The 14,017-nt window shown below is 46.5% G+C and overlaps 1 protein-coding gene across 7 annotated transcripts in view; it reads left to right on the top strand.

The window, feature by feature from the left end:
- ZNF618 (zinc finger protein 618) overlaps positions 1-9,831 on the top strand; it is a 178,819-nt gene extending 168,988 nt beyond the window's left edge. For all 7 annotated transcript variants that reach the window (XM_084299151.1, XM_084299154.1, XM_084299150.1 and 4 more), the window contains one exon: positions 246-9,831. In XM_084299151.1, the coding sequence (XP_084155277.1) occupies positions 246-1,759 (1,514 nt within the window). In that variant the 3' untranslated portion in view covers positions 1,760-9,831. The remainder of the gene's footprint in view (positions 1-245) is intronic.
- The last annotated feature ends 4,186 nt before the right edge of the window (positions 9,832-14,017 follow it).

Raw genomic sequence — 14,017 nt, 5'->3', positions numbered from 1 at the left:
CATGCCAGGAAATGCAAGCAGATAAGGTCTTAGCTGCTCTTAACAAGTTGTTCCATGTACCCTGGCAGTTCATCTGTCCAGAAGTCCTCTGGGGAAGAAATGCAGGGTTGGAATGTCTCTGCCATCATCTGGCATGTTCCAACTGCTCGGGTCAATCTCAGCAATGTTTTTTGACTTCCCCCCTGCTGTTGCAGACGAACAATTCTCATCTGTTGCTTTCTCTCCCTCTTTGTATTTGACTGCAGCATCTGCGAGTGGTTCAGTAGGGAACAGCGCGATTCCGGAGAAGGAGCGGCAGAACATTGCCGAGAGGCTCCTGAGGGTGATGTGCACTGACCTTGGGGCTCTGAGCGTGGTGAGTGGGAAGGAGTTCATCAAGTTAGCACAGACCCTGGTGGACAGTGGAGCTCGCTATGGTGCCTTCTCAGTCACCGAAATTCTTGGCAATTTCAACACACTGGCTCTGAAGCATTTGCCTCGGATGTACAACCAAGTGAAGGTGAAAGTAACCTGCGCCCTGGGCAGCAATGCCTGCCTGGGCATCGGTGTCACCTGCCACTCACAGAGCATTGGCCCTGATTCTTGCTACATCCTGACAGCTTATCAGGTGGAAGGCAACCACATCAAGAGTTATGTCCTGGGAATTAAGGGTGTAGATATTCGAGATAATGGTGATTTTATCCACCACTGGGTACAGAACGTGCTCTCAGAGTTTGTGATGTCAGAGATCAGGACGGTGTACGTCACAGACTGCAAAGTCAATTCCTCTGCGTTCTCCAAGGCAGGCATGTGCTTGCGTTGTTCGGCCTGTGCCTTGAACTCAGTAGTGCAGAGTGTGCTGAATAAGCGAACACTACAGGCTCGCAATATGCACGAAGTGATCGAGCTCCTGAATGTCTGTGAAGATTTGGCAGGATCCACGGGCCTCTCAAAGGAGACCTTTGGCTCCCTGGAGGAGACCTCTCCCCCACCCTGCTGGAACTCAGTCACTGACTCCCTCCTGCTTGTCCACGAGCGCTACGAGCAGATCTGTGAGTTCTACAGTAGGGCCAAGAAGATGAACCTCATCCAAAACCTGAACAAACACTTGCTCAGCAACCTGGCGGCCATTTTGGCACCAGTGAAGCAGGCGGTAATTGAGTTGAGCAATGAGAGCCGGCCCACCTTGCAGCTGGTACTGCCCACCTACGTCAAACTGGAGAAACTATTCACTTCCAAAGCTAATGATGCTGGCGTAGTCAGCAAACTCTGCCACCTCTTCTTGGAGGCGCTGAAGGAGAACTTCAAAGTTCATTCAGCACACAAGGTAGCCATGATCTTAGACCCTCAGCAGAAGCTGCGGCCCGTCCCACCATACCAGCACGAAGAGATCATTGGCAAGGTCTGTGAGTTGATTAATGAGGTGAAAGAGTCCTGGGCAGAAGAAACAGAATTTGAACCTTCAACCAAGAAGCCCCGGGCAGCAGGGGAAGCCACAGCAGCTCAGGAAGAAGATTGGTTCGGGAAAAATGAAGTCTATGATTATTTGCAAGAACCTCTCTTCCAGGCCACCCCTGACCTGTTTCAGTACTGGTCGTGTGTTACCCAAAAGCATACAAAACTAGCCAAGCTAGCCTTTTGGCTCTTAGCAGTGCCTGCTGTTGGTGCCAGAAGCGAATGTGTAAATATGTGTGAGCAGGCTCTCTTAATCAAAAGGAGACGGCTACTCAGTCCAGAAGACATGAACAAACTCATGTTTTTGAAGTCCAACATGCTTTAAGACTGTCTTTTAATTAAAACAAAACTTTAAAACACTGTTCCAAACAAAGAAAAAGAATTTTAAGTTCTAAACACTGTGGACCTCATTATGAATGCCCCTGGAAACCAAGTGCTTTTTTATATATATATAAAAATATAAATATATATAAAATTAAGTTTGAGAGGAAAGCTGAGCACGTGAGAGAGACAGCCCTCTGCCAGGAACGTGCTCCTTTCCATAGATAGTGTGTGGACTTGACAGACTTTCTAATGTTTTCAAGTGGGCAGACCAATGGGAGGCTGATGTTCTAAAGTCTTCAGGCAGCTGAGATCTAAAGTGACTTGAAGTTTCTTTTGTTTCTCCTCCACCCCACCTTTCCTCTTGTCCCCTGGGCCATCTTGCCATGGATAATCAGACTACATTGAACAGACCAGTTCTTCACTGGACTTTGCTCCTTTGAATAACTGTACACCTTGAGGGCATTTGTCTGCAGCCTTCTTGACATACGGTGCATGTTATCAGGGCAGCTGTGTTTTACGAATACCAGTATCTTCAGAAATCAGGAAGGGAGACTCTAAGATTGTTTTTATTATTATTTTTATTCTAACTTTTTCATATAGGGTTTTTCCAAAAAAAAAAAAAAACACAAAAAACAAAAGTCACTCTTCTGTCTCCACTCCAAGTTTTGAGTTTAACTTCTTAGCTAGTGAGCCTGCTCTAAGGAACCTGCTTTGGCAGGGGGGTTGGACCCAATGATCTTTTGAGGTCCCTTCCAACCCCTTCAATTCTGTGATTCTGTGATTCTGTGATTGTAAGTTTGATTTAAAATTAAGAGAAATGATTCATGGCAGAAAACGTCTGTAATTGTTATGTTTCTTGGATATTTTTTTTTACAGCATACCTTCTTTTCTGAATTCCCAGTGTAAATTAGCTTCTCTGTGAATTCTGTACATCAGGGGTTCTCAAATTTGTTCACAGAGTAGCCCATTTATGATTAAATAATATCCTTATGGAAGCCACAGCTGTTGCTTATATGGAAAAGCTAGAAACCAGGACAAGCAAGCAGGTGGTTACAACGCAGATGTCTTTGGCCATCAGCTAGCTTGCCAGCATCTGCCAGCTGCCATTGAGAACCCTTGTACCTAAACTTTTTTTAAACCTTCCCAGAACACACACTCAAAATAGCCTTCACAAGGTCAAGGACAAACCAAGGTGTATGATTTTTCAGGGGAACAAAGATCATCAGTTCTGTCAAACTAGGGTTTGAAGGAAGCTTAGAGAAGCGCATGGGCTCAAAGATCCTTCTGAATGTAAGTGCTTCTGATTGAGTGCGACGAGTATCTTCCTGTTTTATTTGGAATGGTTTCCTCTAGTAGCACGAATGTCTTTTTAATACCTACAGTGCATTACACTACTTGTTATGTTGTTGAATCATTCTGGCTAGGAAGGCCATCGGCCCTTAAACGTTCACACTTACTGGCTCACCCCGAATGCAATTAGAGATCATCGTAACACAGAAACATCTCAGTCACTCTGCTGTCCACCAAGGCCAGTGCTCTGCTGTGTCTGGTTCCCATAGGCACAGCTCCTGGGCTGCTAGACAGGATCTCTGCAAGCTGTCAGAGTTGGTGCCTCTTGGACAATTCCTGACTTCTGGTGCCAAACTGTTAATTTTTCATCACTGGGACTTGTATCCCAGAGGCAAACTGAAACAAATTCTTGTTTTTGAAGCATTCTCTTCTGCTTCCAGTAGTGTCCTCAGGAGCTGCAGCCGCAGTGGCAGCGGAGCAGCAGTGGTGGTGTGGGAGGACGGGTGGGGCAGGGTCCAAGGACAGGCTGGAGGCTGGAGCCCTCAAACCCACAGTGGTGTTTCTGGTTGCTGGTGATACAGTTGGTAAGATCGGGGGCCCTTTTTGGAATGCTGCTGTTGAACAGACATTCAACCAAGATCCCACCTCCCATCTCTGGTTGAATTAGAAGTCGCATGTCACAGGACAAGAGAAATGGCAGGGCCAGTCAGCTAGCTCACAGCTCAGCCTACCCAGCCTCAGGTTTCGTGTTCAGGCATGGAAGCCAGGCACTAATGGACAGCTTCACTGCCATGGGGCTCAGACAGGGAACAGTTTGCATGCTAGAGACCTTTCCTAGATCAAGGTCACCGACGATGGCTCTTTATACCCAAGTGTCTTGCCCCAGGATGACTCTTGCCCTTCTCAGCCTGGAAACAGGACTTACTATAGCCTGAGTAGAGAGCTTAGGTTGACAGCACCACTCGGCACTGTTAGTGGCCTCAGGGCAAAACTAGTTCCCTCTTAAATCTGAGTTTTGCGTATGGATAACTTAAAAGATGTAGTCCACAACCCCACCGGCAACTGCAGAGGTAGCAGCAAGTAAAGATGAGCAGCCAAGGCAGAGGCACTTGGAGATCTGATTTCTCTGGCAATGGCTTTTCAAACAGGTGCAGGTCGCAGGGTCAACGTTTGTTCTTTCTGGTTTTATTTCCCCCCAGACAAATCCTGCCCACCCAGCCACTCTCTGGGCCCACAGTAGCATATCTATTTGTGCTTGCAGTGCAGGAGGAGCCTGTAACAAACAAAAACTAAGTCTTAGACTAAAACCAAACAAAAATAAATAATTCAGCAGGTGCAAAGTGTGTTGATTATGAAGCATTTGTGCCATGCTGCAGGTTCCACTGAAAAACACAAGGGATCCTGCAGCAAGAAAACTGGGCTGAAGGGACAAGTCCAAAGCAAGATTAGCTTTTGATGCTGCAGAGCTCAGCTGACAGGCAGAAGTGGGGCAGGATGTGTACTGCTTTTTCCAAATGGTGTGTTACATCTTTTTGCCTGGTTTGCCTGAGACTCTAAGAGCTGCTCACAGGCTCTTCAGCACTCAGGCAAAGGTGTGACAGCTTCTTGTTCCTTTCAGAGAGTTCCACACCCAGCACTTCTTTGCTGTGGGACAGGCTGGTAACTGCTATGGGATCTGGCAACTCAGGCTTGTTGTGTCTGTCTGCCAGGCATTAAGATAGGGAAGTGGACCACCAAGAACTTACCACAGGTTTAAAGCCCCAGAACTGAGGTAAAAATACAGTTATTTGTGCAAACATTTAATGCCAGGCTGTCCAGCAGTAAGCTGGACCAGGGCTGCACAACCAGGGCGTGTGGGTGGAAAGGCCACCACCACCCATAGCTCCTCTTCTCCTTTTCACAGTCTGGATGTGGCATCAGATCTGGAGCTTTTCTGCTGTGTCCAAAGAGGGACTGATGGGCCCTCTCCCCAGTTAGTAGCTGCCAAATCCACAGTTATCATTGCACTAATGCCAAGATGGATCTAAGCAAACATACAGCAATGTCTGGCAGATGAGATTCTCCCAAAGACTTAAAAACTTAACTAGTAGCTGAAAAAAAAAGCAAAACAAAATCTAATGGAGCAATCTGGAAAGTCTAGGTGAGAAGAGAAGCTGGTTGGCCAGCCCTTCTTCATCAGATCAGTGGAAGAGGCCACAGTGTTTCATGAGGCTTCAGAAGGTCACAGGGTGTTCTGCTCAGAGGAGCTCTTCGTGCTGTGCTTGCCCATGGGCTGACTTGTGTCTGATGTTCCTTTGCCTCTTTGAAAGGTGAGAAGCACATCTGGAGCATGTGGATTTGCTCTAAATGCCAAGGTTTTGCTCCTATTTCTCCTTCCCTCCTTAGGACTCAGACTCAGGACTGCATTCTAGGGGGTGTAGATACATTACCACAGTCTGAATTTTGGAAACTTATTTGCCAGGTTATTGGTATCAGCTCAGTGGTAGCTCTCTGTACAGAGCAGCAGTTGTGCTGTGAGGAGTCCTGCCCATCCTGTGCTGGGAGGCAGGAGGAGAGAGGCCCTCTTGGGTTTGGCCAGAGCTGTCATGAGGTTCTGCTTCCCATGGGCTGGGAAAAGTCCTCACAGTTGGGATCATCCTGTGGTAGGTCATGCTGGGAATTGTCTTCTGCTTCTTCCGTTTCCTATACTTGCACTTGAGAAAGATGCTTGGAGAAAAAAAAAGAAAAAAAAAAAAAAGGCTGTATGTGTCCTCTGGACATTCATTTGTTTCTGCTGCTTGTTCTGAGCCTGACCTTGCAGGCTGCTCTCTCGGATTTACACTTTGGTCTGGGAGGGGTTGTGTCTGCAGGTGGGGAGCAGGCACCAACAGAAGGTGAACTGTAAAAAATGAAGGGCATTCCAGTCCTGTCCGAAGATCCATATTAAAACAAAACTGAGGAAGGAGCGTACAGAGGCAGAGCTCTTCACAGCAGAAGGTTGCGTCTTTGTGAGTACAGAGTCAGGGTGTGGTGGTTTTACTCCGGTGGGCAGCCGAGCTCCACCACAACCGCTCTCTCACTCCCCCTCTCCTCAAAGAGGAAGGGGGAGAAAATACAACACAGAGAGCTCAAGGTTTGAGATGAGAAAGGTTTAATTAAAGGGAAAGAGAATGGGGAGAAAAAGAAACAAAAGAAACAATAAGTCTGTGCGGAAGCACAGAGAGAAGGAAAAAAAAATTGTTCTTTACTTCCCATCAACGAGTGATGTTCAGCCACGTCCTGGGAAGCAGGGCCTCAAAACGCGTAGTGGTTGTTCAGGAGGAACAGCCGCCTCCCCCACAAGAGCCCCCCTTTTTATTGCTGAGTGTGACATCAGGTGTTATGGGATATCCCTTTGGTTGGGTTAGGTCAGCTGCCCTGGCGATGTCCCCTCCCCATCACTTGCCCACCCCCAGCCTGCTGGCTCTTGGGGGCTTGGAAGAAGTCCTGATGCTGTGCCAGCCCCATGCAGCGAGACACACCTCTGGAGTGATACCAGTGCTGTCTCAGCTACGAGTGCAGAGCACAGCACTGTGTGGGCTGCTGCAGAGAAAGGTGACTCCAGCCCAGACAGACCCAACACACAAGGTCAGTGGAGATTGTGGAGCCCAGATCTGTCTCTGTCTCTTTCCCTGTCTCTAGCAGTAGATGGTAGTTGTGTTCTGGCTTGCAAGATGGCTCAGTGTCTTGTGCCTGGGTCCACTGCAGATGGAAGTAAACTTTTCTTTTTGTCAAAGTTTTGTCTGTTCTAGGAAACCTGATTTGGTTGGTTTTGAATTAGTGCAATCTGGAAAACATGTTGTGAAAGCCAACAGTTGGCTCAGGTTTTGCTTAATTTAGACTTCTGTTGTTGCTGGGTAAAACAGTCTAACTTCAAGATAAATTGGTTTAAGCATCCCTAAGAACTGCCTGCACTGGTTTAACTGTGCTTTCTGGGTGTTCTCCCCTGCTGATTAGAGAATACATCCAGAAGCATCTCAGGGAGTCATGACCCTTATGTGAATTCTGCCCGTGAAGGTGTGGCAGACACGTTCAAAGCTCGGGAATCACTGAAAACAGAGGGGAGACACTTCGGAAAGCTGTTGAGCCCTGAATTGAGATATCTGGATTATTACAGGATTCAGTGAGATATCTCAGGTTGGGTGGTTTGCTTTTCTCCAGCTGCTTGCAATAACACAGAAGGTTTAGTGTGAAAAGAAATTCCTACGTGCGTTTATGTTGGTGGGTAGCTCTGCTCAGCCTTACCCAGGGAAAGGGATCATTTCCACCTCACGGGTCCTGCAGCAGGCGAGCCAAGATGCTGTGTTGCATGGAAGCGGGGTGATGAGACATTGTGCTGCTCAGAGAGCACTGCATGCCTTCTAGGCAGCACCAAGTTAGTGCTTAATCAAAAGGCAGTAAAAGAGCAGCCAAAAGTTGATGAGAGGCTGGGAGTGCTGCTTGTGCTGAGGTAAGACTCAGATCTCTAATTGCATCTCTACCTAAGGGAGGGGAGAGAAGCTCCTGTGAGCTCTCACAGGGAACAGATTATTCCCTATGGAATAATTGGGAGTACTGGGATGAAAGCGAACAACAAAAAAAAAAAAAGGACACTAAAGGCAGATTCTGGGAAACGTTTTTATTGAGGAGAAATCTGTGATCTGGGAGGAGTCTGTTACGGGAACGTGTCCTGAGCCCTGTCATGAAAAGGAGACTGCATGGCTGTGTGCTCTGTGGGGCTGCTTAGGACCTGGCCGGGAGGAAAGAGCCTGGGTGCAGAGATCAGAGGTGCTGGGACTTGAGGCCCATCCTGCCCAACAGCCGATAGGTCCAGAAGGGCTCGGAGAGCATCTTCTCCCACGTCCTCCCACTCACCTCCGACACCATGCCATCCACCAGTCCCTGCAGGAGGGAGGGAGCTGGCTGGCAGGGCAGAGGAGGTGACACCAGTATGGGGGGCAAATGTCTCATCACCCCTTGTAATGCCAAGGTGAAAGAATCAGGGGCAGGGGAGAGTATAAAATGTTTTCTGCTGCGCATTTTCTGTGCTACACCACGATCTTGAGTTCATGGGATCTGTTGGGAATGCCCAGAAACATCAACTGAGACTCGAGGTGCTTTGTCAGATACTTCTGAGGATGTCACCCTGTAGCAATAAGAGCTCGCTTTTCCCAGCGCATGGGACCTGTCCCCATGCCACAGGTTGTCATCGTCCTGGGCTCCAGGAAATGTCACCAAACCAACCAAACAATAACACACAGAGTGGTAAAGCCAAGCACAGCTCCAAGTTGAATGCCTCATTAGTACTGTGGGATAGTTTGCTTATGCTAGGCCAGAAATGGTAAACCAATGAGAGTGTATTGCCCTGAAATTTAATTTATGTATTGAATGTTTGGGGAATGTCTGTTTAATTATTTGTTTTTGTTTGGCTGGTTAGTTGGGTTTTCTACTACTCCTGATAGAGTCCTTTCTTTTTAACTTGACAGAAAAGTTTTGCTCACGTTAGACAACGGTGTATCCAGTAGCCCCTTTAAAGTTTAATGTAGGCAGCTGAGTTTGATTTTTCTAGAATAGCTTCTGAAATGAGTCACATAAAGGGCTCATTCATGGACAACATCAACCACTGACTGAAAGGATTTTCTTTTTTGCGATCGTTTTAGCATCATTGGCAGTGGTCAGCGTGTCTTGGTACCCAGGTGAGCAGAGCAGCGTTAATGACAGGAATATTTTGCAGTGGAGTTGATGAGTACAGGCATGTCAAACCCTTGCTTTTTACAACCAAAGTTCCTTAAAAAGACACTTCCAGCCTCATCAGCCTTGAATGCTTATTTCCAGTCTTTTAGGGGTTCTTGTGGCGGTCTCTGCAACATGTGTGGATAGGATTGTTTTCTTTCCGCTGGGCTGCGGGGGGTGGGAAGAGGCATTTATTTTTTTCTTGCTATCCATGGAGAAAGAACTTTCCACTCAAGGAAGGAGGTGTGTATTCTGGAAGGAGAAGCAGTCTAAGGAGCTGTTTTCCATGGTCCCTTAAAACTTACTGGGACTAATTTTTTAATATATATTTTTTTTAATTATTTAAAAGGAAAACCAATAACGGATGAGCTGAAATATTTGTGACAGGTAGCCAAGGCTGTAAGTCCAGGAGGATCACACATCATCCAGACCTGAGGATTCTGGTCCGCCGTAGCTAGAAAGTGTCATGCCGACAAACCAAACCGTCAGGAAATCCTTGTTTGCAGCCAGTCTGAAAAGAGAAGCTGTTCCTCGTTCGTGTGTTCGTTTTTGGAAACCTCCTGCTGGGAGCTGAATTCTTGTTGTTTCATCAAGAAAACAATTAATGTTCTCCTTTCCCTCCTCACCCCCCCTCCCCTCAGTAACTTGTGTGCATTTCCTTCTTTTCTGTAGATGCAGATGTTCTAGGCAATACCACAGATGCACCTGCGTGTGTCTCTACCTGCGAGTGCAAGAATCTCATGTCATCTTAAAAAATACAAAAAAATATACAAAAAATATACAAAAAATATCTTTTTTAGGCCAGAGTTTTCTACAGGTATTAATGAATATTTTTCTTAATCCTTATAAGTTTTATGTGTTTAATATTTCTTAATACCGGTAGCATTAATTTATACTTTTGTAGCAACACAATATTTTTATAAACCGCCACCGCTGGCTTTGTCTTCATAATGGGGAAATGTGCGGGCAGCTGGCCCTGCACTGTACCATGTACTGTATTTAAAAGGTTATCTAATGTCACACTTGCTGTGTTAATAAACAAAACAAAACCTGTTTGAAGTCTCATGTATTGTTGGTGTGGATCGAATGACTCAATAGAGAGCAATATTGCACGGGGTTGAGTTGCTGATTTTTGTTGTGATATATGAACGCTTGAGGCCAACTCAAGTTCTTCTGATTTTTTTCTTTTTAGAATTTTGTTTTGTTTTGTTTTGTTTTGTTTTGTTTTTACAGCTAAATAAATTCAGTGCTGTTTGAAACTTAGACTGACGTCAAATGAAAAGGATTATTAAAGAAAAAAAAAAAATCAAGGTGTTTAAATGTTGCTGTTTTTACAAGTCTGTTGCTGTCTGAATGGAAATATTCCACAAGAGAGAGGAATAGTTCCACTTAGCTTCCAAACGAGCTGAGCACTCCAGGCCAGAGCTCAGTTATTTGGAGATACTTAGAGACATGTTTCTGCAACATTCTTTTCAGAGTTGATGCCAAGGCAGAAGACAAACTGTAACTGTAAGAAAGCATCCGTTGCTTGAGGATTTTCATGTCAGTGTTGTATTTATGGTTTTACAATAAAACAACCTTTAGGAAAAAAGAAGTGTCTGAGGTTTTCTATTTTTCAAGCATGTTCATGGGACCTCACTCAATGCTGAGTGTCTCGGTGTGAAGAGGGAAAGGAAGAAATATGCTAAAGGGACTTAAATCTCAGTAGCAGTCTCTTTGATGGTCCTAATCAGCCATAGAACTCTGTAGTGGCTTCTCACTGCCTCCCTTGTGCACCCAAACCATTTTAAAGTATTTTTCTGAGCATCCCAGGCATTGTTGCCAGTGCAGTGAACCTGCTCCTCTCCCTAGCAAGACATCTGTGTCTATCAGAAAGTGAACCAACACTATTTGGCCAGCTGGATGCATGTTGTACAATAAGTTGTAATGCAATATTTATGTTCACACAGCCACGACAGGTTCAGGTCAGCTGAATTTTATGCTGTTATAATTAGTCTTAATTCACATATGCCATGTTCTTGTCCACTGTGGTCAGTGATTTTCATTTCTATAGGCAGATCCTCCTGTGAACTTGATCTCACCCCATAAGAAAAGAGGTGTCCAGGCATTGAGCCAGGTGTTGAGCAGGCTCGGCCCTCTCCACGAGACAAGGCACACGGTGGCCATTTACACTGATAGACAAAATATCAAAGGGTGCTGAAATCCTTGCGTAGAGGCTGTGTCAGCCTTGACCTGACTCAAGGTGCCCCACAAAGGTGTGGGAATGGGGCTCACTCAGGAGTTTTGCATGCAGGGGGGTGGCATTGCTGATGCTGTCTGGAGCTCCAAAACCCAGCTCCAAAGGAACCAGAAGTGTCCGGGGAATTGTCCCACATACAGCACAACATAGAGCAGGGTTCAAAGGGGGAGCCCAAGCCTACTGCTGGCAAATCCAAGGCATGTTTCCAGTCACCCTTCATGTATCCTTTTGTTTGAATTGTTTTGATATCCTTTGGGGGTTTCTAACCTTACCAGGAAAAAATAAATAAATAAATAAATAAAAAAGCTTGATAGTTAGGAAGTTTCTAGTTAATTTCTTTGTTAGGAAAGAAAAAGAATAAAAGACTTTTTTTGACAACAGGTCTGGCAATTGGATGTAACTGTTTTGGCAAGTGTGACAATATGAAGATATGCGACAATGGTAAATACAGCTATCAGCATATAACAGTAAGAGTGTCTGTAGCTTCAGAATATAATAGAATGTCTGTAGCTTTGCAGGAAATTTGATGTAAATGAGCAATTTCAGTTAACAGTAAGCTTAGATGCTTTCACATCCTATGAGTAAGAATTTGTTTGAACGTCTACGTATGTGAAGAGGATAAAGGATAGCCGAAAGGCTTAGCAGACTGGAGGACAGTGCTTGCTGTCCTCTGGCTTGCCAGTGTCTCACAGCAATAACTTGTCCTTTTTGATAGACCCTTTTAAAAGGATAAATAAGATTGCAAAAGGAAAGGCTTAAGCTAATACTGACTTATTTCCCAGTTTTTTAATTTTTGCCTTAACAGAAAAGAACGTTAGTCATAGTAAAGAAAGAAATGGTAACTCAGAAGTCAGGCTCTGTTGGTGGTGTGCCATGGTTTCCTCTAATTTCAGAAGAACTGATGAATCTAAGAAAGCCGATTGGACTCTCTGATTGGGCTACTCTGATCTTCAACAAGTTGCATTCCTTGGATTTTTGTTCATCCTGAGATTCTGTATGGGAGCACAGTGCAGAATGGGGAGCAACTGGGCTGGCTCTGTCCCAGAAGCTGGAACTTCTGCCTCTCGCTGTATCTCCATCTCCTTTCCCCTGCCCATGCCCATGCCCACAGGGGTTCCCACAGCCCTGAGAGGTGAGCAGGGCAGGCCTGGAGGTCAGGGCCAGGCTCAGCCAAGTCCAGATCATCTGGCAAGCTCATGGTAATGAGGCAGGTCTGAAGACAAACTGGGACATCAATCTGCAGCTCGCAGTCAGGATCAGGCCTGGTGAGGGTAACCAGGGTCAGCCACAGCCCTGCGATCATGGGGCAGGCCAGGCTGGGAAGTCAGCCCCAGCCCATGGGCAGGGCTCAGCTCAGCATCGACAGACCTGCAGCATCGCCTGGGACAGGGAGCAATGGCCCAGAGCCGTGCTGAAAAGGGGCTCCTTGATCATGGGCAGGGGATGAATGAAGGCCCCATGTGGGGCTGGTCAGGACAGGCTTCATAGTGCTCTCATGGCCCTGAGAGGCTCAAGCTGCCAGTGTGGGCAATACTCCTTGCCCAAGCTCCCTGATATCTTTTTGCGTTCCTTGCTGGAGCGTTCCTGTGGCTCCTGAAGCAGCGCAGCATGGGCCAGCAGCAGGACCACTTCTGCCATGCAAGGACACTCACACGGGGAAGTGTCTACACACACAAGCCCACACAAAGCCCATTTGAGTACAGGCACATCCTTGGGTTTGTGCCACAAGTGAAAAATGACAAATCACACACATGAGATCTGTTGTTAAAAAAATTTAATAGTAAAGTATTGCCAGTGCAATAGGCTGGTGTGAAGGGCAAAGGCACAGCTTGCGGTGTTATCCGGGGTGCTTGCCGGGGTGGGCGATGAACTCTGCACTGGCAGAGCCTGCAATGACATTCTCCAGCTCCTGCTCTATGGGTTAATGGTGAAGGAGGAACCAGAAACCTTAGCAAGGCACAGAATTCACAAGGCACAAGCAGGCGCACAGAGTGCAAGGGCAGCAGCCACCAGCCTGCTTGGAAAGCTGCTTCATTTGGGCATTTGCTCTTGCAAGCTTGTGGCATTGAGTAGCTGCCAGAATCCTGCAAACTATACAAGGCAGGCTGTTTCTACAGTGAATACAGGTTGGTGTGCAGCAAGGCAGAATTTATCCCTTTAATATCAAACATTTAGGCACAAAGCACAAGGGAACCTAGACCACTTTTAGCCATATTTGCAGCCTAATTTCTATGTGTTAATTTCTGAGCACAGTGACAGCAAGTGACACCTGTGCTCTTGCCGTGAGATACAAATTTTTACAGCCATCTGGGCATCCTTAGCATCACTGGAATCCAGGGGTTACCAAAACAGGATCTTATTAACATCCTTGACCTGCAAAGATGTTCTCAAAGTGGTTCGGTCACTGGGATGGTCCCTCTGCTTCCCAACTTGGTGCATGAGGAATTCACTCATTCAGAGCTCAGTAGGCTCGAGGAAGCCCACAGGTCTGGTGAGGGCAAAGTGAGCAGTTAAACCCATGCTGCCCAGCCTGCTGTCAGATAGCAGACAGCAAACATCTGTGGGCTTTGTAATTACACCTCTGATGCCATACAGACATTGGTCAAAGCTTCCCTAGAGAGCAAAGCCTGCCCTAGCTGAGGTGCAGAAGCAACAGCAAGCATGGCTGGGAAAGGAAACTTCAGGCAATAAAAGGCCATATGGAAAGTGTCTCGTTTAACTACACAAAGTGATGACAGCAGTGAGAGACAAGGTTGTTTTAGATGGGGTTCTGTCAGTCTTAAGTTCAAATTCAGAACATATATGACAGCAGAACTGCAACAGCAGGCATTTACAGCCTTGGGGCTTCAAGTGCCTTGAACACAGAGGGAAAAAGGGGGAACGCCAGGGCTTAGGCTCTCTTCCCTGCAGCAGCATGAGCACAAGGGGTTTCAAGTCTGCACAGCACCACTGCCCACCAGGAGCCACCTGAGAGCTGTACTGCAGAGGGCAGCAGGATCC

The sequence above is a fragment of the Netta rufina genome (assembly GCF_964035555.1).
Source record: "Netta rufina genome assembly, chromosome: 20".
In the NCBI taxonomy this organism is placed as follows: Eukaryota; Metazoa; Chordata; class Aves; order Anseriformes; family Anatidae; genus Netta; species Netta rufina.
This window is presented reverse-complemented; position numbering and strand designations above follow the sequence as displayed.